Raw genomic sequence first — 20,717 nt, forward strand, 5'->3', positions numbered from 1 at the left:
AGGCAGCTCTTTTTTACACTCCTCTTCATTATCAGAGAATCACAGAATGTTTTGGGTTGGAAGGGACATTAAAGACCATCTAGTTCCAACCTGCCCACCATGGGCAGGAACACCTCCTACTAGTAAAGGTTACTCGAAGCTGCATCCAAACTTCAACACTTCCAGGGAGGGGACATCCACAGCTTTTCTGGGTAACCTGTTCCAGTGCCTCACCACCCTCACAGTAAAGAATTTCTTCCTAATATCTAATCTAAATCTGCCTTTTTTTCAGTTTAAAGGCATTTCCCCTTGTCCACTTGTAAAATGTCCTTCTCCAGCTTTCCTGTAGGTCCACTTTAAGTTCTGGAGGGCTGCTGTAAGGCATCCCCAGATCCTTTTCTTCTTCAAGCTGAACAAGCCTGGTAAGTCTTAGTAGCCAGTATAATCTTGCTTTCTTGAAAGCAAAAAAAAGAGGTTTAGCTCCTCTTACAGCCAAATGTTACACAGAGTTTGAATCTAGGATCTAAGTAACAGGTTAGATTTGGTGAAAAGGTTGATTTCAACCTTTCATGCTTCCTAATGCTCCAGTCAACCTAGTGGGACTACTAGAGCCTTCTGCTTTTCCACAGTACTGGTGTAAATTACGAATTTTTTTTCCCCCTCTATTTTGTTTTAAAAATGTGTGCCAGTTGGCTGATTGCTCTGGTGAACTGAAACAAGCTCTGCTATAGCTGGCCTGCCCAATTTGGTGAATTATTTAGTGAGAAGGGTTATTCATTCAGCAGATCTGAGCTGTCCTCCAGTTCATGCTGTTTATAATTGAAAATGATTTCTGAGTGAGTGAGTTAATTATTTCTTGCTGTCTCACTACCCTCTACCTATTTTAGAACTGTGTATTGACCTTCAGGAAAAACTGAATTTCAGCCCTGTGGTTACTAGCAAATGCTGGATATTTTAGTTGGGGTGAATATTTACTGGTTTTCCTAGGAGGTTCAGACATAAATAAAAATTCAGAGGACCTCCGGGTAAACATGTTCATGGTTCAGCACTTTAATGTGTCAATTAGCTAACTAACACTGTCAATAAATTGGACCTGTCAAAAATAATAGCTTCCTTTCCAGTCTTCATCTCGTGCTTTACCTGTCTGCTACAAGAAATACATTACACACCACCTAAAGCAGCATAAGCCAACTTTTCCATGCCTATAGCAAAAATTAACAAAGCAAGGCTGCTGTCTTCAAACCTGAGTCTTGCACAAATCACTCTCTCTCTTGCATCCCAACATGTGAGCCTTCTGACAGTCACACTTATTTCACTGACTGTGTGTTTCTTGAGCAGGTGGGCTACAGAAGCATGTTGCAAATGAAAGAAGTCCGTCTGTGTGCCAGCAGATGTAGATAAATGCCAGTAGGTTGTGTTCACAGAAGGGCAGCACAGCGCCCAGGTTCAGCAGGTCTGCTAAAAAGGGCTATTGTGTGCTACAACTTGCTTTGTTGCTCAAAGCTCTGAATCAGTGGGGGATTTCAAACATTGTTCAAGCACGGGGCAGTCATCCTAAAGCTGATACTCCTTCAGCAGTGGCTAAAGGAGGTGGCAGTAAGGATAGCAGAAGGTGGCCAAGTGTCTGTAGTAGCCGCCTGCATCTCAAAGCCCTGCCAGCCAGAGACAGATTTCTCTGTCAGGAACGTATCCAGGGTCTCTGTAAACCTTTAGTGCCCATACATCCTGTAATTCCACAGCTTCATTTTACAAACAAGCACACCTTTTTTTTTGGATCTGCTGCCTTCTGTTTTCATCAGATGTCCTCTAGTTCCTGCTTTAATATATTATTTTCTTACATATTAAAACTTTTATGCAGGGTTTGGTAGGGGGTTTTTTTTTGTTTATTTATTATTACATAAAATTTGGTGTAATAGGCAATAACAATGTGGTTTAGCTCTCAACATTTCCACCCGCTGGAGATCAAAGCAGAAAGAATGAATACCCTAATAGTGGGAGTTGATTTTCATTTTAAATGAGATGTAAGAACAGGTTATGAAGAAAAACATCTTGTGATGGTTATTCAGCTGTGTAAGATTGCAGCGTTCCACCCCGTAAGCAGCGATATGAGATTATCACAGTCGTTCAATTACAAGATATTCTCGGAAGGGAGAAGAGGCCAAGCAGCCCATTGTCCCATTGAAGGGTCCTGCCCTGGGAGGTCCCTCTGGGAGCAGTTTCGGGCAGCACAGCCAAGTTGTTTGTGGTTGAAGCCAGGTGCAAGCTGTTTCTCCAGTGATTGCTTTTTCCCAAGGGACTATTGCTGTCCATGGAGCTGAGTGCGTGGCTGACTTCCTCGCAGAATGAGCGCCTTCTTCTGGGCGGGTCCAAATCAGAGCAGTGGCACATCCAGGCAGGCTCAGGAAGGCCCAGGAGCCCAGCCAGGGTCACTGCTGCCAGCCTCACTGGCAGTCATATCGTACCTGTGACACACTCGCACAACAGGGCTGATATAAGACTTGCTTTGGGTGCACAGGGGGGCTCTGCAACCTGTGACAGCCCCTGATCAGACCCCTGGAGTTGCTCTTCTAATCTCATGAGTACAACCTCTTGCGGATGTTATACCCAGTGCCATGTAATGGGATAATGGTTTGGAGCTCTGAGTGTCGTGGTGTGATTCTTATGAGCTGGGCATGGGTGATGATGCCCTGTGAAGGGCACACATCACCTAGAAGAACACACTCAGTGGTGAAGTGCTACTGTTCCAGCCAAGGTCGGATTTAATTTGCAATAGTGAGTGCCTGATGCTGCACAGAGGGAGGGAAACTACAGCAAAACATGTCGTGGTCCCAGTTCTCATATTACCTTGCTCTTTCTCTCACAGGTTACATCCAAGCCTGCAGAGGATTGATGATCTCTGCTGTCTGCCTGGGCTTCTTCGGTGCCATTTTTGGACTGGTTGGGATGAAATGTACAAAAGTTGGAGGCTCCGATCAGACTAAAGCAAAAATAGCTTGTTTAGCTGGACTGATTTTCATACTCTCTGGTAAATATACTTTATTTCTATCAGTTTGAGTATTTGAAGTCATACCGGAGCCGCTTCTTTTCCGCAGAAACCCGTGCACAATCCTCCATGACTTCGTTGCCTCCAGGGTCAGGCCCAAAGCTCTGCTGCCAGCTCCACTGAATGGTTTGTCTTATGCTTTTCAGGGTTGTGCTCTATGACTAGTTGTTCCCTGTATGCAAACAGGATTACGTCTGAGTTCTTTGACCCTTCTTTTGTTGCACAAAAGTAAGTACTTTCCTATACTCATAAATCTTTCAAACAAGTAGACCTTACGTTTCCTACTGCACAGCAGAGCCTGTTTAGACAGAGAGCAGCTGCTTCTCCCCTTGGGCAGCGGAGGAGAGTGGGCTGCAGTTTTACTTAATCACAGTTTCTGACTGGAGCAACCAGGTGCTGAAATCCAATGAACAAGCGCTTTGCCACACAGTGAGTGCTCTGCAATTCGTGTGCCCAGCTCTGCTGCAGGCTGGGAGGGCAGCTGGGGTTAATTGGGAGTGAAACCTGCCTGGATGCCAGAGCTTCGACAAAAGGATTGCATAAGACAGAGGGGCTCATTAGGTGCATCATTTGATAGGGAAGGGAGAAAAGTACTTCCTTGAGCCTTTGGCAGAAGGTGGCTTCCATAAAGGTGTCGAGCACGGCGCAATCTTGATTCTTCTTGAGGAGAGGTTTCTGCAGGCTCGATGGAATTTTGCCGACAGATTTTCAAATCCAGGTGACTGAAATTTGGATCATAAACCTTATCATAACCCACGATCTTGTAAGCACTAACATAAATGCTTTGCCTATAATTGTAATTAAATTTAAGTGAGTGAGTGTTAATAGAATTTTAGGATCCATACCAGAGATAATGAGCAGCCCTAAAGACTCCCTTTAAAGCTGTGCAAATTCTCAGGACCTGCAAAAGCATCAATCCACAAACCAACACATGGATTTTGGATTGACTTCTTAACTACCAAGTCTGAAAATGTTGGCTGTAAATTATAGCATCATAGACTTCCCTGTTTTACCTTCGTACATGATGTAAACTCTTTTTTAAAGGCAACTCTTTTTAAAAGGCTGTTTTTAAGGTTTTCTTGGCAGTGATTCCAGGATATGTCAAACATTGGGTATACATTTCCCTGAGACCCAAGTAAGGGATCAGTAAGGAACTCTGAGCCGTTGTTTCACTTTGACAGAAAGAAATCAGTCGGAATAAATAACACTAAAAGGATCTACATTTGCTGTAGGATTGACACTGCTTTTCCTGTCTTGAAACAGTATTAGTTTTCGCCATACAATCTTGTATTAGTTTTCTCCATAATTCCCCTATAGTTTCTGTTTATTTGATGCAGTGAAGGCAGGGTCGAAAGGCCTCCAAAAGAAAGAAGAATGTGAAATTCTTTGAAGAAAATGGAGCCTGGCTATATAGACAGTAGTTAATTATTCATCAGGCTTACTGTTCTTAGTAAAAAGTACCGTGGTTGCCAGAAGTCCTTTTCCTACACTGTATTCCTGTGAAAGAGCAGGCAGACCTCACGGTGGAATTTTACTGCGAAGAAATGAGAAATCCAGTTTAAATATTGAAATAATGGTAGTAAAATATCCTCTCCAGAAACTCCCATTTTTTTGTGGACAACCAGCATAGCTCAGCTGTGGGCAGACATAATCATGAATGCAAAGATAAAGGCAGAGAGGAAATCCTGAAATTTTAATTTGAGTTATGCACAATGCTCGTAGCTCATGCAGTGACCCTGCATCAGACTGAGGTAATGGTGGCATTCAGCTCCTTCTTCTCTCAACTGATGTAAAATTTCCATTTTGTTACCATCTCCAAACCCTTACTTTGTTTTGCTTTACAGACTCATTTAATCTGTTTGCTGGTATATTGTGGAAATTTGGAATTGTCTCTTCACTTAGAGAGGGTTTCAACCTTCTGCCTTTCACTACACATTTCTCTCATGAAGTTATTCTAGAAGTGTCAAAGACAGACTTGAGATACTGTTAGTGGGAAAAAAATGACACAAGATGTTCAGCACCTTGTGTCAGACATCAGGATTTCCCTCCATCCTTCTTTACCCTTTTTAATTAAAGAACCCCTAACTCTTAGTCTTTATAATTTTCTCCCTTGACACAGTTTGAACTCACATAACCATGACCAATCTTATTGATAAATGGGGTTGTTTATCCAAATTATCTGACTAACTTCCCATACAGACATTGATAAGTGATTGAAAATCTTGAGTTCTCCTCCTAAGTACCAGTTTGAATCAGAAAAGTTGTTTTCTCTGTTTGAAGATGTGGAAGAAAGACCGATTAGAACAGCTCTGAAACTCATTTACCTGGTGGTGTGGCAGTCACCCAAGAAGGGCCATACACGCCATCTGTTTAATCATGGTATAGTAACAAATGTTGCTTCAAAAGGTCAAACAGGCCAAACTACAAAGGCTGAGCCCCGTGTGTTCTGTCCCAACTAGTAGGTAACACTCAGGTACCCCTTTTCTACCCAATTCTATCAAATGTAGTCATGATTCCTTTTCTGTACAGTTTAAGAGTTTCAGGAAGAGAAGACACAGCTTGGTCTCCTTAAATTCCTCAGCCTCTGGTCAACCATTTCGTGTTGTTAGATAAAAGAACGGAAACTTTTTTTTTCCACTTTCTAGGCAAATGGCCTTGGTAAATAAGTTGTTACTGCAACAGCCTTCCTGGATCTTGGTCCAGCTCTGTCCTCCAGCACTGTGGTGGTCTGCATCAACTCCTGTGGGGAGCCTAATCCTGGTCCTTGTACCTTAGGTGTGCTCTGGCAGTCCTGTAGGGATGGAGGGATCCCCAGGAGGGGGCTTTTCTCGCATCTGAGCCAGTCCCTCTGATCTGCCTTTACAGGTCAATGAAAGAGGTGCCTTGAAAGTGTTTCAGAAGTGCATTTTGTGTGTATTTCTTGCACATTGACTATAATGGGATCTTTGATGGGCTTTGATGTCGATCTCTGCTTCTAATCAGAGAACCCCCTGTCCTCGGAGACACAGAAATCTCCTTGAGTCACGTGAAAACCATAGCAAGGTGGTTGGAAACGTGAGCACAAGTAGAATTAAAATTTGACAGGTTTGGCAGATTTTGAGAGGGAACGGGATGGGGTGGAGTGGTTTACAGGGTGGGAGGCGCTATGGATCCCAGCAGTTTAAAATGGGGGTTGGGTCCATAAGCCCCATGCTGATGCTGAGGAAGGGTTCAGAGGCAGAGTCAGTTTATTTCCACAAGAGCCTGATGTCTCCAGAGAGAGAGCCTGAACAAAGAAATCCCTGGGTCTTTATCCCCTCACAGTCTGTGCACCTGATCCTCACGTGCTCTTCACGAATCTTGTATGTGCCTCTTGGTCCAGTGATGATTTATGGTCTGGGGTCTTCTGACACCTCACTGGATTCTTTTTGAGTGCTTCTGCAGTGCCATTTTGTAAAGATACGAGTTTTTCAGACCAACTGACAGGTATTTTCAGTTAGATATTTTGGTGGAATTTGGGCCTGCACACATGGAAATGTTCAGAACTAGCTGAGAAGTGCAACTACATAGTGTTGCAGTTGCACAGGTGGGCTGTCAAGCAGAGGCTTTTATTTGGCTTTCTCACCACAGTTTACAACAAATCAATTTAGTAGCATCTGCTTGAACAGCACAGACTCCTGGTTGATAATTGTGGCTGGATGGAGGACAGGGCCTGTGTTTCTGTGCAGGGTCCCAGAAGTCCGGAGGAGATAAAGGTTGCCTTAAGGGCAAATTGCAGCAGAGAAGGAGCAAGAGACACACAGGTGTGTTCTAAAGGTGAGGAACAGGAGACTTTGGAGACTGTTGGGCTGCAGCCTAAAGCAGGTCATCCTAAAAGTGCCTTAAGAGTGGTACTCAGGCAAAGAGATGGGGAATGGAGCTAGACAAGGAGCATCCATGGTTTGCTGCTTGTCTGGAAGCTTCATTTCTGAGGGGAAAGAAAATAATCTCTTCCCAAAGCCTTTCTTTCCCTTCATTTACTACTGTTGCTTCTGAAACGTGGACTTGGTGGGATAATGGTCCTAAAGCACCACTGTCTCCTCTAGAGACAAACGGAGCAGTTCCGGGCAGCAAAGAGGTTGCAGCCTAGGCAGCAGAGGGGACTACTGCTGATGACTGGGCGCTCTCCCACGGATGGGCTGGGCAGCAGTTTCTTCCAGATAAAATCCAGCCACGGAGACTAGAACATGCACCTGTGTGTGCAAATGCTTATACCAGACACACCTGTGCATGTATATGCATACATTGCACATATGTGCATGTATATTGCATATACATATTATGCATATGTACACACCCTCGTGCTTTGAGCAGGCTGGTGTGTGGATGATGAGGGATGGAGTCAGACAGATACTGAGAGCCAGACGGGAAACTCAAGGAGAGTTGTAGGCAAAATTTGTAGTCTCCGGTCCAGCAAAAGGCCCAGTCCAGTTTGGTTTGGGAGCCAACAGGAACAAAACAGAAATGGAGGAGCTTGTGCTGTCAACAGGCCAAAGAATGGCATAACCCCACAGCAAAAGAGTCCAGGAGGAGATGCACAAAGGCCAGGCCTTTCCCTAACCCTGGCTGAGCAGGGAGAGAAGCACTGCCCAAGTGTATTGCAGGGACAGAGTTGGCCTCCCGAGTCAGAGAGAAATAATGAAAAGAACGAGTGAATGGCAGAGCTGCTGATTTTGTGGTGAATAATTTATGTGTCAATGCAAGGTTATTCAAGAAAAATATAATATTTAGTTATTTTATTCTAGAAATAACTCTGTTGAATCCATACTCTCTTTTATTAAATACATTTATTGACTTCTTGTAGGTATGAATTAGGAGCAGCTTTGTTCATTGGATGGGCTGGAGCTTCACTCTGCATAATTGGTGGCATTATATTCTGCTTCTCAATAGCTGAAAACAGTAATTCTGCAAGGTAAAACAAAAGTTGTACTTACTGAAAGAAATCAGTACCTCTGCATTATATGTATGCAGTTTGATTACTGTTCCAAAACACTTTGTAATGAGATTCTGAAAAAGATTGTGTGGATAAAAGAAAATAACGGGATTTAAGGATAATGCTCTGTCCACCATAAATGTAATTAAGAAAAGTTATTGACTCAGAACAAATACTTGTGATACATATATATTTCATAAATTTACTACAACTGTCAACATTCACTGATGTAGGAAAAGTGGTCAGGCCTTTACACGTCTAAACAGACAAGTTTCTTTGATCTCAAATCATCAGATCCAAAGTGAGCGGTGGTGGCAGTGGGACCTCCAGCATCTGAAGAGGGGTGATAACATAGAGAGTAACTACACACCTGGGATCTGCTACAATTTAAATTATTACATGATTAGGCCCTAATTTACTCAGCTGTGAATGAGGGATATGTGTTACAGAAAAGTGTGTAGAGAGATGCAAAGACAGATAGCTGGAGTGGAAATGTTTAACTAGAATGGGACCACACAGAGTAGGAACATGCCCCCTCCACTGAAATTTGTGGGTACATTCCCACACATTTCATCTAGCTTTATTACTGTAACGCCTGGATGCAGAGATGTCACCTGTCTGTGGGATGAGCTGTAAATGGTTGGTTTTTTTTCTCTACAGAAGGGGGTATGCCTATAATGGAGCCACATCTGTGATGTCTTCTCGTACAAAGGTCCACAACAGTGTCCCTGACAAAAGCCCACCCAAGCACTTTGACAAGAACGCTTACGTTTAGTTGCACTCTTGGAAGACTCAAAGCGTTTTTAAACGTGATTTTGTACGTTTCATTCAGAGTGATTCCCCCAGCCCCACTGTACTTACCACTAAGACAATGACTTTTAAAAATATTAACTTGCAGCTTTTTACATACTGATGTAAATTTTATTATATAATATTGTAAGATTGATGTTCTTATTGTAAAGTTTATACCTGGCAATCATGAGCTGATGTTACATTCTTGAAAAAAATAAATGAGGTATTTACTAATTCAGTTTGTCATGTCAGCTGCTTATGGGAATGGCACCACACACACTGTATTGGCATACTGCAGTTCAAAAATTCAGCTAGTATTTTTTCTTTGTCTGTCCATGGAAATGTGATGACTTTTGAGGGAGTATTTATACAAGTCAATAAATGAGAACAGAGATTACAAATAACCACAAAATGCTTTCTAAACTGACTCCCTAAAATCAGACACAAATCCAGGTTTGTTGTGAAGTTTGAAGGGATGGATCCGTGGAGTTTCAATAAAAATTGGCAATTTTGGAGCAACAGTGTAAATATAAAAAATGAATGGCCCTATTTAATAATGGCACAGTATAGAAAAAATGTTGTATCTGATACTATCTAAATTACATTAGAACTACAAAGTCAAGGTTCTTTTTGTTTGATGTTATTTTTGTACATCATTTAAGTAGAAACGCTACTGCATTTTTTTTAAAAAAGGCAGCCAATATGGACAAACTAGAAATGTTGAGTACTTGTGCAATGGCACGTCAGTGCTTTCTCACTGTGGCTTGATATTGTAATTTTTTTCCAGTTGTAGTCCTTTTATACTAACAAAGACTCAACTCCAATAAAAAAAAAAAAAAAACAACCCCCACAACAACAACAACAAAAATCAACAAACCAACATCTCCATATAGGAGGCACTTAATGAAGATTAGTTTAGAGCTGAGGCTTTTTTCTTTTCATTTGGTGTTTATTGTAAACCATGGTAGAAACTTAACAGTTTAATACATGGACATATTTTCTTTAAAATGTTGACAATTTTATATAAAGTTCATGATAAAATACAAGAAAATATGCATTAAAAATTGTATAAAGTGATACTCTGCAGTATATTCTGTTCATTGGTTAACAGGCTTTCTTGCAAGACCAGTTTCAATCCTTAATGTAAACATTAGAGGGAAAATCCTCACTCCAGAGAAATGAAAGGGACTTTCACCACTGAACTCATGAGTGTGCTGGTTTTGGCTGGGATAGAGGTAATTTTCTTCACCGTGGCTGGTATGGCGCTGTGTCTTGGATTTGTGCTGGACATAGAGTTGATAATAGAGATGTTTTTGGTATTGCTGAGCAGGGCTTGCACAGAGCCTTTTCTGTTTCTCATACTCTCATACCACCACACTGGCGAGGAAATTGGGGGGTGCACGGGAGGTTTGGAAGGGACACAGGTGGGATGGGTGACTCAAACTGACCAAAGGGACATTCTAGACCATGTGACTTCATGCTCAGTATATACAGTGGGGGAAGAAGGAGGAAGAGGAAGACATTTGGAGCGATGGCATTTGTCTTCCCAAGCCACCATTACCTGTGATGGGCCCCTGCTCTCCTGGGATGGCTGAACACCTGTCTGCCCATGGGCAGCAGGGAATGAATTCCTTGTTTTGCTTTGCTTGTGTGTGTGGCTTTTGCTTTCCCTATTGAACTGCCTTGATCTCAACCCACGAGTTTTCTCGCTTTTACTCTTTCAAGTCTCTCCCTAGTTCCACAGGTGAGGAAGTGAGTGAGCGGCTGCGTGGGGCTTGGCTGGGGTTAAACTACCACAAAGAGAGAGAATTACTTTGTTTCCAAACAGACATGGCCAGTAATGCATATTTCAATACTATTTTTCAGAGTCAGACTGAAAGACACAAGAGCTCTGTAAACAGTGTTCCTTGTTATTACAGGACCAATGAGAGAAGTCACTGGGAAACACTTGTTTTCACCTGCATTTTGAACCTCAGCAGATCCCGAAAGCAGGAGCTCCCATCAGGAATGGAACAATTATATATCTGAAGAATCACTGCAGTCTGTTACAGAAACTAAACTGCTTTTTAACGTGCTTGTATTATCAGCTTCATGAAGGCCTGTAAAACAGACAAAACAACAGTTATTAATATTCTTTTGGGGATATTTTTACTTTGTATTTGTCTATAAGATAAAATAACATGCTATGTAAGCAAAGATCTGTGGACTTCAGGAAGTCCCAAACTGCAATCAGTAAAGAACCGACAAGTGTTGACAATACGTAGATTGTTTCTCTCACAGAACATTAAGCACAGTACAAGTCAATGTCAATGTTACATTCTCTTCAAAAATAACCAGAAGTATCTTTATATAATGCAGCTTTAACTTTTACATACATTGAAATGTTAGGGTTAGAAACCACTATATAAATTATATGTAAGCTTAAGGCTTTTGCTTTAGCACTAGTTCAAATATTTATCTCAGCCTGGTAAGTCAGTTAGATAACTTGAACAAACCTGAAATGTTGTTACTATTCTCAAGACAAGTGAGTTCCCTTCTCCCTTAAATTTGGGAAGAAAAAAAATATTTTTTATGATTAATTTTTAAGATGAGGTTGAAGTCTGATAATATTATGGTTTAAAATTATAAAATTTAATTTGGCATCTCTGTATATTTATATGTGTGTGTGGTTTATGTATCACTAAGTATCATAAAAACCATGATATTTGTACGGCAAGAAGCCAGACAGAGTTTTCCTTGTTCTTTTCTTACAAAACACCATCTATTGAATTGCAATCTGTAACACATTGTACTTAATTCTCCTCTAGGTGGGTCAGTCACTTATGAATACGTTACCTTCCTCCTTTGGCGCACTTTTCTTGGGGAGTCCCCATGCGTGTACCACAGATGCACCACCGGGCTCATTTTTCTGAACCGTCATCCCCTTCTGACCTCTGTCATCTTTCATCAATAAAACGTCTTCCTCTACTGATGAAATATCCCAATCATCGTCATCAGCTTCTGTGAGCTAACAGGGACAAGAAAAAAATCCTGTCTGTTCAAGCTGTGCTGAGATCTTTCCTAAACTCAACAATGTGAAACTGCTAAAGAAAAATGCACTGGCACATGGCCTTTATGAAATCTATCATCACGGTTTTAAAATCCATATTAATTACCTAAATGATATTAATTCCCTGTTATTGTTCTGAAACTAAAAGAAGGGGGGTTTTTTGTTGGTTTTTTTTTGTTTTTTAAGTCAGGAACTGCAAACATTTAAAGTTCTGACAGTGCTGTATCTGGCATAAACCTCTGTTTTCAGGTATTATATGCCAGCCTTAAAAAAGGATTACCTTTTCTGGGATGTTCCAGTGAGATGAAAGGCCTTTAGGCATTAGAATGTAGATTATTTACATGAAAATAAAGATATGACATGCAAGGTGGCAGTTCACAAGCATTCTGTAGTCAAACTAGGAAAAAATATTGCAGTAAAGGCCTTTTCAATTTAAAACTCATTTATTTAAAGAGAAAATTAAATAATGAAAATTTTAAAAACCACACAGTGCTCAAACTTTAAATATACATTCCCCTCAAGACTCAGTGTCAGCATGTACAAACATATTTTAATTAAGTGGTGGATTTGTGTACTAAGTTCACAAAATGAGAGCATTCAAACAGATGAACCTGAAGGCAATGAGTCCATGGTCCCTCTTACCTCTGCCTGAGAACTAAAAATCTTCATTCAGCTTCAGCAGGAAGAGCTACAGCATTTTTCTATTTTTCAGTCAGATGTGGTTTGGTGGACTTGAGCTTTTTTTAGAGAGTTAAACCATGGAAAGCGAACAGTGATTTCTCACAAAGCTAAAACCTTATTTCACTGGGGTCTCCAGTGCTCTCCTCCAGTAAGGATCTAGATGGCGCTTCCATTGCACAGAAGGAAGGTTCAGATGCTATTAGAAACAATGTAGGGTATGTATATGCTAGAGAAAAATCAACAAATATGAACGTGTCGTGTGTCTCGAAAGTGGGGAAGAGACTGCAGCAATGCTTTTTCTTGCAACATAACTCCATTTTAACACTGCAAACTATTTTTCAAAAACTGACAGATCTGCTCAGTGTGCTATATTATTAACATACCAGAATCCATTATTGTGCTGTTTCAAATTATCTGCATTTGGAGGGTGTGGTAATGGGAAAGTCAGTCACATATATTGAGAAATGCTGGAGGAAGAGTTTCCTTGAACATTCAAGAAGCCCCAAATGATTGTTAAAGTAAAACATAGAGATAAACTTGTCAACTTCAAACAGAATTCAGTTTTGATCGAGTGTAAATACATGGCAGCAATCAAAACTGCTAAACAGTTTTATTAACTCAAAGACCTATACAAAGATATCTACATTAAACATATAAATATGGGCATAAATATATACATATAATTACCAAACCACAGAAGATGGTGAGTTCTGTAAAGATCCCAGAAAAGAAGTAGCAGTGCCTGCCCTGGTTTCCTAAGCTTATTCTGAACTCATGGTGTCCATACAGGATACATCAGGGACACAAAGTATTCTAACTTAATTATAGCAACAATATTTTTCATAAAATGATGGAAATGGAAGAGACCTCAAAGATCATCCAGTTGAACTCCCCCACCATGGGCAGGAACACCTTCCACTAGACCAGGCTGCTCAAAGCCCTCTCCAACCTGACCTTCAACACTTCCAGGGATGAGGCATCCACAATTTCTTTGGGTAACTTGTTCCAGTGCCTCACCACCCTCACAGTAAAGAATTTATTCCTAATACCTAATCTAAACCTACTGTCTTTTCATTATAGTCTAATTTTTTGTCCAGAAGGATCTGTTCCACGATTTTCCTGGGCACAGAAGTGAGATTAACAGGCCAGTAGTTCCCAGGGTTCCCATTCTTAGTTTTTTTTAAAAATGGCTTATTCTCCTTTTTTCAGTCAGAGACTACACCCTGCTGTGATGACTTTTCAATTATCATGGCAGGATGGCTTGGCAAGTGTGTCAACCAATTTCCTTAGGACTCTGGGTAGCATCTCACTGGCTTCCATGGATTTATATAAGTTCAGGCTTCTCTGGGGGTGTCAAACTCAACCTTCTACCACAATAGGAGGGATTTCATTCCCCCAATACTTGCCTTAAGGTTCAGGGGCTTGAAAGATGTGGGAAGGGAAGTGATCAGTGAAAACCATGGCATTTTTAAAACATAGGTTTTAAGGTTTATTTTGCTACAGGTGTTTCCTCTTGAAGCCCAAATTCCTGAACACAATGACCCACCATCTAAAGATCTTTACAAAATCATCCTGTCAATTTAACTGTGAACACTTTATGGTCTTGTAAAATCTGGTATTACAAAGAATTTGGAAATAACGCTAGATAGAAAATTGCACTGCAATAGTCATGTCTGCGTTGATAATTTTGAGTCTGGTGTGATTTGCAGCTCCCACACAGCCAATGGACAAAGTCAGGCGTCATCAATGGCAATTACAAGGACACAGGCTAAATGCGATTATGCTACCCTCATGGCAAAGTTGATTAAAACAATCCCCCCTTTCTGGAAAATGAAACAGAAGTGTCACTGTTTCTGGGGGAGTGAGGAGTTTCAGATTTAACTCACAGTTAGGAAGCCCTAAGGTAACAGTTTTATTATGGACAACAGGATTCTCAGTAATTATTATTTGCTAATTTAGTGAAAAAATATTGTATTTAAACATGCAAGAGGAGAAGACTAGGACCTTAGGAGCCTGAGGGGTAAAGAAACCATTGTGTTAGTATTCTGCTGGTGAACACAGGCCATAGTCAATGAACAGCAACAGACTTGATGTGGTCTGAAAGCAGTATGTGATTCTGGATTGATGCAGAACAAAGACCAATGGAATGCGTCCTCTCATTAAAATGTATTTAAGAGACCCGTATTAGATAAAGCTCTAGAAATAATGTTTCTAAATATTAGATAAGCAAATTCCTTTTTTCTTCCATCAAAACAAGACACTAGGAAAACAAGTAAAGGAGGATTCTCTATGCTGCTAGAATAGAAGAATGATACCATAGCCAAACTTTGAGCTGTAGTGATCCAAACCAATCAAGGTATAAGCTAAATAAGCAGTGCAGATGAAGTCCCTTGCCACTGGTCCCTTGCTAGCACTTTTCTATACACCAGTGCAGGTGTACCCAAAATGACTACTTAGCTGTAATTCCAAAACTGTCTTGGAGAATTAAGTTCTTTGCTGCATCAATATGATTTCAGCAGGGAAAAAAAAAAAAAATAAAAAGAAAAAAAAAAAGTAACATACATATAATTCAATTACTTAATGTAATAATGCTGCATATTAAGGGTGATACCTTTGGTTCTTTCACCTCTTCTTTCTTCATAAATGCCTGTGCAACATTAATTCCTCCAGCTGGTTTGTTCTTACTTCCATGGTTAGAAAGACTCTCTCCAACTTGTTTGGCCAGTTTTTGAACAACTGTTCCTAAAATTCAGAAAAAAATTAAATTGACAGTTTTTCCATTTGCAAGGAGGGACTTTACTGTAAACCCTCTAGAAATCTTCCCCAAAGTAAAAATAAAAGAAGTCTCTCTGAGACAAAGATTGTGTCTTTTCCTGCATTTATATAGAAGAGCATGATGCACATCTCTATGTACTACATTAACAGAAACACATTGGCAAAAATATAGTGTCTACCTATAGATATATATAAACTCAAGACTAGGTAGTCTGCCTTCATTAGTCTGCCTTCAATATTTCAGAAATATTACCATGAAATGCAAAACCATGCACAGCTGTTACAACATCCATATACAAATGCAGTGAAAAACCTTTAGCAGTTTTGGCAGGTGTTCCAGTTTCTTCAATTCCATTTTCCTCCTGCCCATCCCCATCGCTTTTGCTAGGAGGCTTCTGAAAAGCACGGACTACACTGCTTGATGGTTTTGACTGCTTTTGCAATGTCTCTGGGGTTACATAAGACTGTTTCATATCCTCTTCATCAGCTTCTTCCTCTGAACTGAATGGTGGTGTTCTAAGGAAAACCACATACAACGTGAGTACTTACTGGGTTTCAGTGCGTGTATCACTGTATATACGCTTAAGCTTCCATGTATTTTCTTTTCCAATAATGGGGATTTTTCTTAGTGCAAAAAGACAGAATCTCCCCTAAATTTTAACTACTAAAAATAATTTAAAGAAATCACACTGCTAATTAAACTCAGAAAGTTATCCCCAGAGTAAGGATATAAGAGTTATACTCTCTTACACACAAATGACTTTCCATTTATGTAAAGCAAGAGACCAATATAAAACAAGTCTTGCCAGGCAAAAACAGATGGGCTTTCATGGATCAGCAGGTAGAGCAAATTTCAGGATAAAGAAATCTGTGCCACAGAAAATCTCTTGTGACATCAGTTAGATGTGGGAATTTTTAAGTGCAGGAAGTGGCAACATAATGCACCTGATGTGATTGGAACAGAATACTGTGGAATTAATGGAATATATACGTAGAATATTGTATATCATTTTGGTTGTAGTATGAAAATATCAATAAACTGAAAAAATTAGGTCACCAAAGTCTCTATATATGTTTTTAACACAGTCAGAAAAAGCATCTAAGAGAGAAACTAAAGGAAGTTATTATCTTATTGAATGTCTCTCTTTCTCAACCACAACCAAGAATACATATGCTGAAAGAGAACCATGCCATCTTTCAGGGATTATAACGACACACTCAAATAGAATAACACTTTAAACCAAAAAATGAAGTATGCAGCCCAGAGAGTGTTCATGATTTTAGCTTAATTATAGTTTTTTTGTGGCAAACATGTCACCAAAAATGTCTTATTCAAAAAGGCAAGGGAACAAAACATACGTGATGCTAGACGTCTTTCTGGAAACTCCACTTCCAAGAATCTTCCTGGGTCTAAAAATAACGAGACAAGTTATTTCAAGACTGACAGTGACCATAAAGTTTATATGGAAGTTATGTGAATTCTTTCCTTTCTTAAAATTGAGGAAATGTTCACATCAGCCACAAAACCCCAAACCCATAGGACTGTTATCTGAGGTACGAGTGTTTTTAGAAAGGCATCTCTTACTTTGGTGTAGAAGTATGCTCAGGGATGATTGTTCTTTGTCCAGGTGGGCGGACAGCTGATGGTTTTGGAGATGTGGCAAATGAGGAAATTCTCAATGGACTGAACTTGTGCTTTTCTACAAGAAAAGTTATTTATGTCATTCTTACAATCAATGTTCAGTATCTTTCACATTTAATTTCTACAATTAAAGATGTCTCTGCTGCAGGCTATAGTTTAACCAGAAAAAAAAAAAAAGAGAGAAAATGTAATTCTTTTCTTCCAAGCAGTTTAGAGTTACCATGTGTTGGGTTAAAAAGTGTAGCAATTTGGCAGAAAATAAACCCCCCTTGCTTTACAGCTGGTCCTCAGAGATCAGACATCTTTCAGAACTGAATCCTTGGCTATGCCAAGTGTTTCGACCCAGGAAATTAAGTTTGTGATTGCAATTGTATTGTTAGTGCTATAACAGCTACCCTGAAGTTAATGTTTATGTATATATAAATGTGTATATATATATGTATGTATAATATGTGTGTATATATATTTCTGGCAATCCAAAAGAACCACATATATTGTATTTAATAGACTGGCTCTTTAGAATGTGACCAGACCTATGGTTAACAGATTGTTCATGCACCCGGTGTGGGCCCTGTAGTTACACTTTTGCAACACAGTGATACAATACCAGGTGAAGAAGACCCCATGGAGGTTGTTTGCGCAACAGAAAAGGGAAGGAATGGGTTAATAGCCTTAAGTTTAGACACTCCTACATCCAAGTGTCAAGGGCCCAAGGGAGGTTAAGTTCCCCAGAGCCTGGTGGATTAAAGGAGCCGCTTCTGAACCTTGGAAAAACAGAGCATGGGTACAATCTGTCCAGACTAAAAGAATTACAACAGTTGATGGGAACTTTAGGATATTGGTGCAAACATCCCTGGTTTTTCTATTATTGCCCATCCCTTGTACAGTTTGCTCAAAAAGGGATAATCATGGGACTGGACTGAGCAACACATGAAGCAGTTCCAGAGCTTGATCCCACAACCTATCCAGTGGCCCTGTTACAGAAGAATAGGGTTCTGTTGAGGCACTTACTGCAGCCTGTTTCACACTGGCCCTGACGGACCAGAGACATTCTGCTCAACTGCATTTAAAGAGACAGAACAGAGATATTTGGAGCTGAAAAGGGGACTTTAATCATTAGTCCAAGCAGTTAAACAAGTTGAGCCACTAAGGGATAACCTGTCTGGACAAACCCCAATGAAAGCTGTATTGCTTTCCCTTTCCAGGAATGATAGTGGGAATGATGCCAGCACATCTTCATTGAAGATCAAGTTCACCATCTAAGGACTGCTTAACCTTGATGTAGGAGCAACTATTACCATAATGAACCAAATTTGGTTCACACATCAGCAAGCTTGACCTGCAGAGTGGAGACCCTCCCTTCTTCTACCGATGGAAGCTAATGAATATGGCAACTAGAGTACATTCTGCACCACATGCACTTCTCACTTGTGAAATTCTCCGTGGCAGAAAATATAAGGGAAGGACATGAGGGCACTTTGCCCACTGAAATTAGAAAGGTAACCACAATGCCACTGAATTTGAAAGGGAATCAGTCCTAGTGGCATCTAATCGATTTTACTTAGGACCTTGCTAAGAATACAGTAAGAATTAAGATGGACAGCATCAGTGGGCAGACCCCTCTCCTCAGATGGTCATCCACAGCTAGTGAAATTTTCAATAAACTACTTCATCCTGTTGTTGCTATGTTAATGCTGACTCTAATATGTTTTGCTTTGATCATAGACAAGTATGTAAAAATCTGGATAATGATCTGTCAGAAACACATAATGTCTGGGTGTGGTATAATGAAAAGTGGGAGGGAGAGGTATGAACAATTTCCTTACAGAAACCCCCCAAAAACCATTAAAATAGGGGCACCAAATTGAAGGTGTGACTGTAGTCATAGAGTGGATAACATAGGAATGAGGCCTACAGCAATGAGATATATGATGGACATCCATGAGATATGCCATGAGATGTGCAGCTAAGGGATTATGTGGCCAGGATGGCATGCTGAGGGAGTGGTAGGTTATCAGGCAGAGGTTGGATGACCCTTATCACTGCAGTCAGCCAGGGAAGAGGAGTTGATGCCAAGGTGTCACTGTTGGTGAATCTGGGATCACAAGACGAGACCAGACTCAGACTGTAAGCCACACTACTGGTGCACTTGGGAACCTGATCAGACTTACAATGCTGAATTGGTTAAAATTAGAAAATAAGCGCAGCCATACCCAGCCCTTCAGATCGGTGAGGATCAGCTGGAAAGCAAGGGAGTTTATTTTCTGCCAAAGTGCTACACCCTCAACACAAAACTATGTATCTTCCTGGAGCTAAGATATTTGCCATGTCAAGAACCCTTTAAAGAAAACAGATTAGTTATCCATAACTATATAGAATATTGATTTGGAAAAGCAAGAAAGCAGCTATACAGAAATGTTGTTAAATAAAACTTTAAATAGCAGTTATAAAATGTAAGACAATGAAATAAATCCCCAAATCCACTGTAACCTTCCCCAGGACGCTGAACACAGGAATCAGGTCTGCTAGAAGACGATGATTTCTCTTCAATCCGAAAGCCAACTTGACGTTCAAGATGCTCTCGAATTCCGTGAATGGTGGGCTCTTGCTTCTCTTTGCATTCTCTGGCACGTTCAATAGCTCGCAAAATCTTATTTAAGTGATCACTTGATATCCCACAAACACCCTAAGGAAACAAATTGTATTGTAAGCACTCTTTTAGACTTCAGATATCACAAAGCTTGTAGAAAAAAATCCCAGAAGTTGGCAACATTGCTCATGAGTGTAGCCATATCATCCACAGATGTAATTTGATGGCCATCCTCTCAGGTTAGGGGTTAAGGAATTACAGTTACTTAAACCACGGAAATTTAGCTTTGGATTTTATAGGTTGAGAACTGTAGTACAGGAGTGGAAGAGAACAGAAGAAAAGTGGTACAAATATTACCCTTCTTTCAAATAATTCAATATCTTACTGCTTTAACTCCCAAGGATTCCAGCTTCTCCTCCAGAGCTTGCTCCAAAACAACTCGCAGTTCTTTAGTTAAAGAAGGATCAGACCTCAGAGCTTTTATTAAATAGTGGTTACTTCTACCTGGTTTTAGATCACTTTTCTCAATTTCTGAAATAAGAAGAAAAAATGCTGTTAAGAGATACTTTAAAAATCCATATTACATGAGAGTTAAAAACTGCACTGAAGCATGCATTCTTTAGAAACAGCATAGCCATATATGTGCACTTTTTATCTACATGGAATTGTGTAATTTCCAAAGTATTGGGCTAGCTTACAAAAGCCAGCTCACTTGGAATCTGTACCTCAGCACCTTGTACTCACCATCACAAGTATCTTCTATTGCTCTTGTTACAGAATTGCTGTAAAGATATGGTGCTGAGCATTTAGCAACAAAAATCTTTGCTTTTAGCTTTGTACTTGAAAACTTCTGATAAAGAAAGACTCTTTCCTGATACTTAAGTTCTCTAAATGTAGTATTTCAAAGAAAAGCTGAATTCTATCAGGAATCAGAACAAGAATACTACAAACTTTTGCTCAAGAAAAGCTTCAAGCAACAAGATATTCTCTGATAAAATAATCTACTGAAATTAAACCTTTGCAAAGTTGTAACACTTTCAAAGTCTTGGTAAAGACAAAACCTTTGTCTGGGGCAGACTGTTTCACATAAAATACATGATGGATAATAGTCATCTTCAAAAATCTTTCAAGGACAAAGTTCAGTGTCACGTTTTCTTCTATGCAGATCTATGACATCATACATACTTAAAAGCAGACAAAGAAGTTCCTATCTCT

The 20,717-nt window shown here is 40.1% G+C and overlaps 2 protein-coding genes across 8 annotated transcripts in view; one reads left to right on the plus strand and one right to left on the minus strand.

The window, feature by feature from the left end:
- The window catches only part of CLDN10 (claudin 10), a 54,462-nt gene extending 45,458 nt beyond the window's left edge, over positions 1-9,004 (plus strand). Inside the window, exons 2-5 of one of the 2 annotated variants that reach the window (XM_040055991.2) lie at positions 2,843-3,004; positions 3,169-3,250; positions 7,845-7,952; positions 8,634-8,982. In XM_040055991.2, coding sequence (XP_039911925.1) covers positions 2,843-3,004; positions 3,169-3,250; positions 7,845-7,952; positions 8,634-8,748 — 467 coding nt within the window. In that variant the 3' untranslated portion in view covers positions 8,749-8,982. Of the gene's footprint in view, positions 1-2,842; positions 3,005-3,168; positions 3,251-7,844; positions 7,953-8,633 lie in introns of both variants that reach the window. The other variant, XM_040055990.2, reaches the window with a different exon arrangement.
- DZIP1 (DAZ interacting zinc finger protein 1) overlaps positions 7,844-20,717 on the minus strand; it is a 41,112-nt gene continuing 28,238 nt past the window's right edge. For 4 of the 6 annotated variants that reach the window (XM_040055989.2, XM_040055988.2, XM_040055983.2 and 1 more), the window contains 9 exons: positions 19,888-20,033; positions 19,403-19,598; positions 16,856-16,970; positions 16,630-16,680; positions 15,584-15,786; positions 15,107-15,237; positions 11,601-11,772; positions 11,261-11,305; positions 8,873-10,864 (listed from right to left, as the gene is read on the minus strand). In XM_040055989.2, the coding sequence (XP_039911923.1) occupies positions 10,782-10,864; positions 11,261-11,305; positions 11,601-11,772; positions 15,107-15,237; positions 15,584-15,786; positions 16,630-16,680; positions 16,856-16,970; positions 19,403-19,598; positions 19,888-20,033 (1,142 nt within the window). In that variant the 3' untranslated portion in view covers positions 8,873-10,781. Of the gene's footprint in view, positions 7,946-8,872; positions 10,865-11,260; positions 11,306-11,600; positions 11,773-15,106; positions 15,238-15,583; positions 15,787-16,629; positions 16,681-16,855; positions 16,971-19,402; positions 19,599-19,887; positions 20,034-20,717 lie in introns of those variants that run through there. The other 2 variants (XR_005699476.2, XM_040055987.2) reach the window with 2 other exon arrangements.

The sequence above is a fragment of the Hirundo rustica genome, chromosome 2 (assembly GCF_015227805.2).
Source record: "Hirundo rustica isolate bHirRus1 chromosome 2, bHirRus1.pri.v3, whole genome shotgun sequence".
Lineage (NCBI taxonomy): Eukaryota > Metazoa > Chordata > Aves > Passeriformes > Hirundinidae > Hirundo > Hirundo rustica.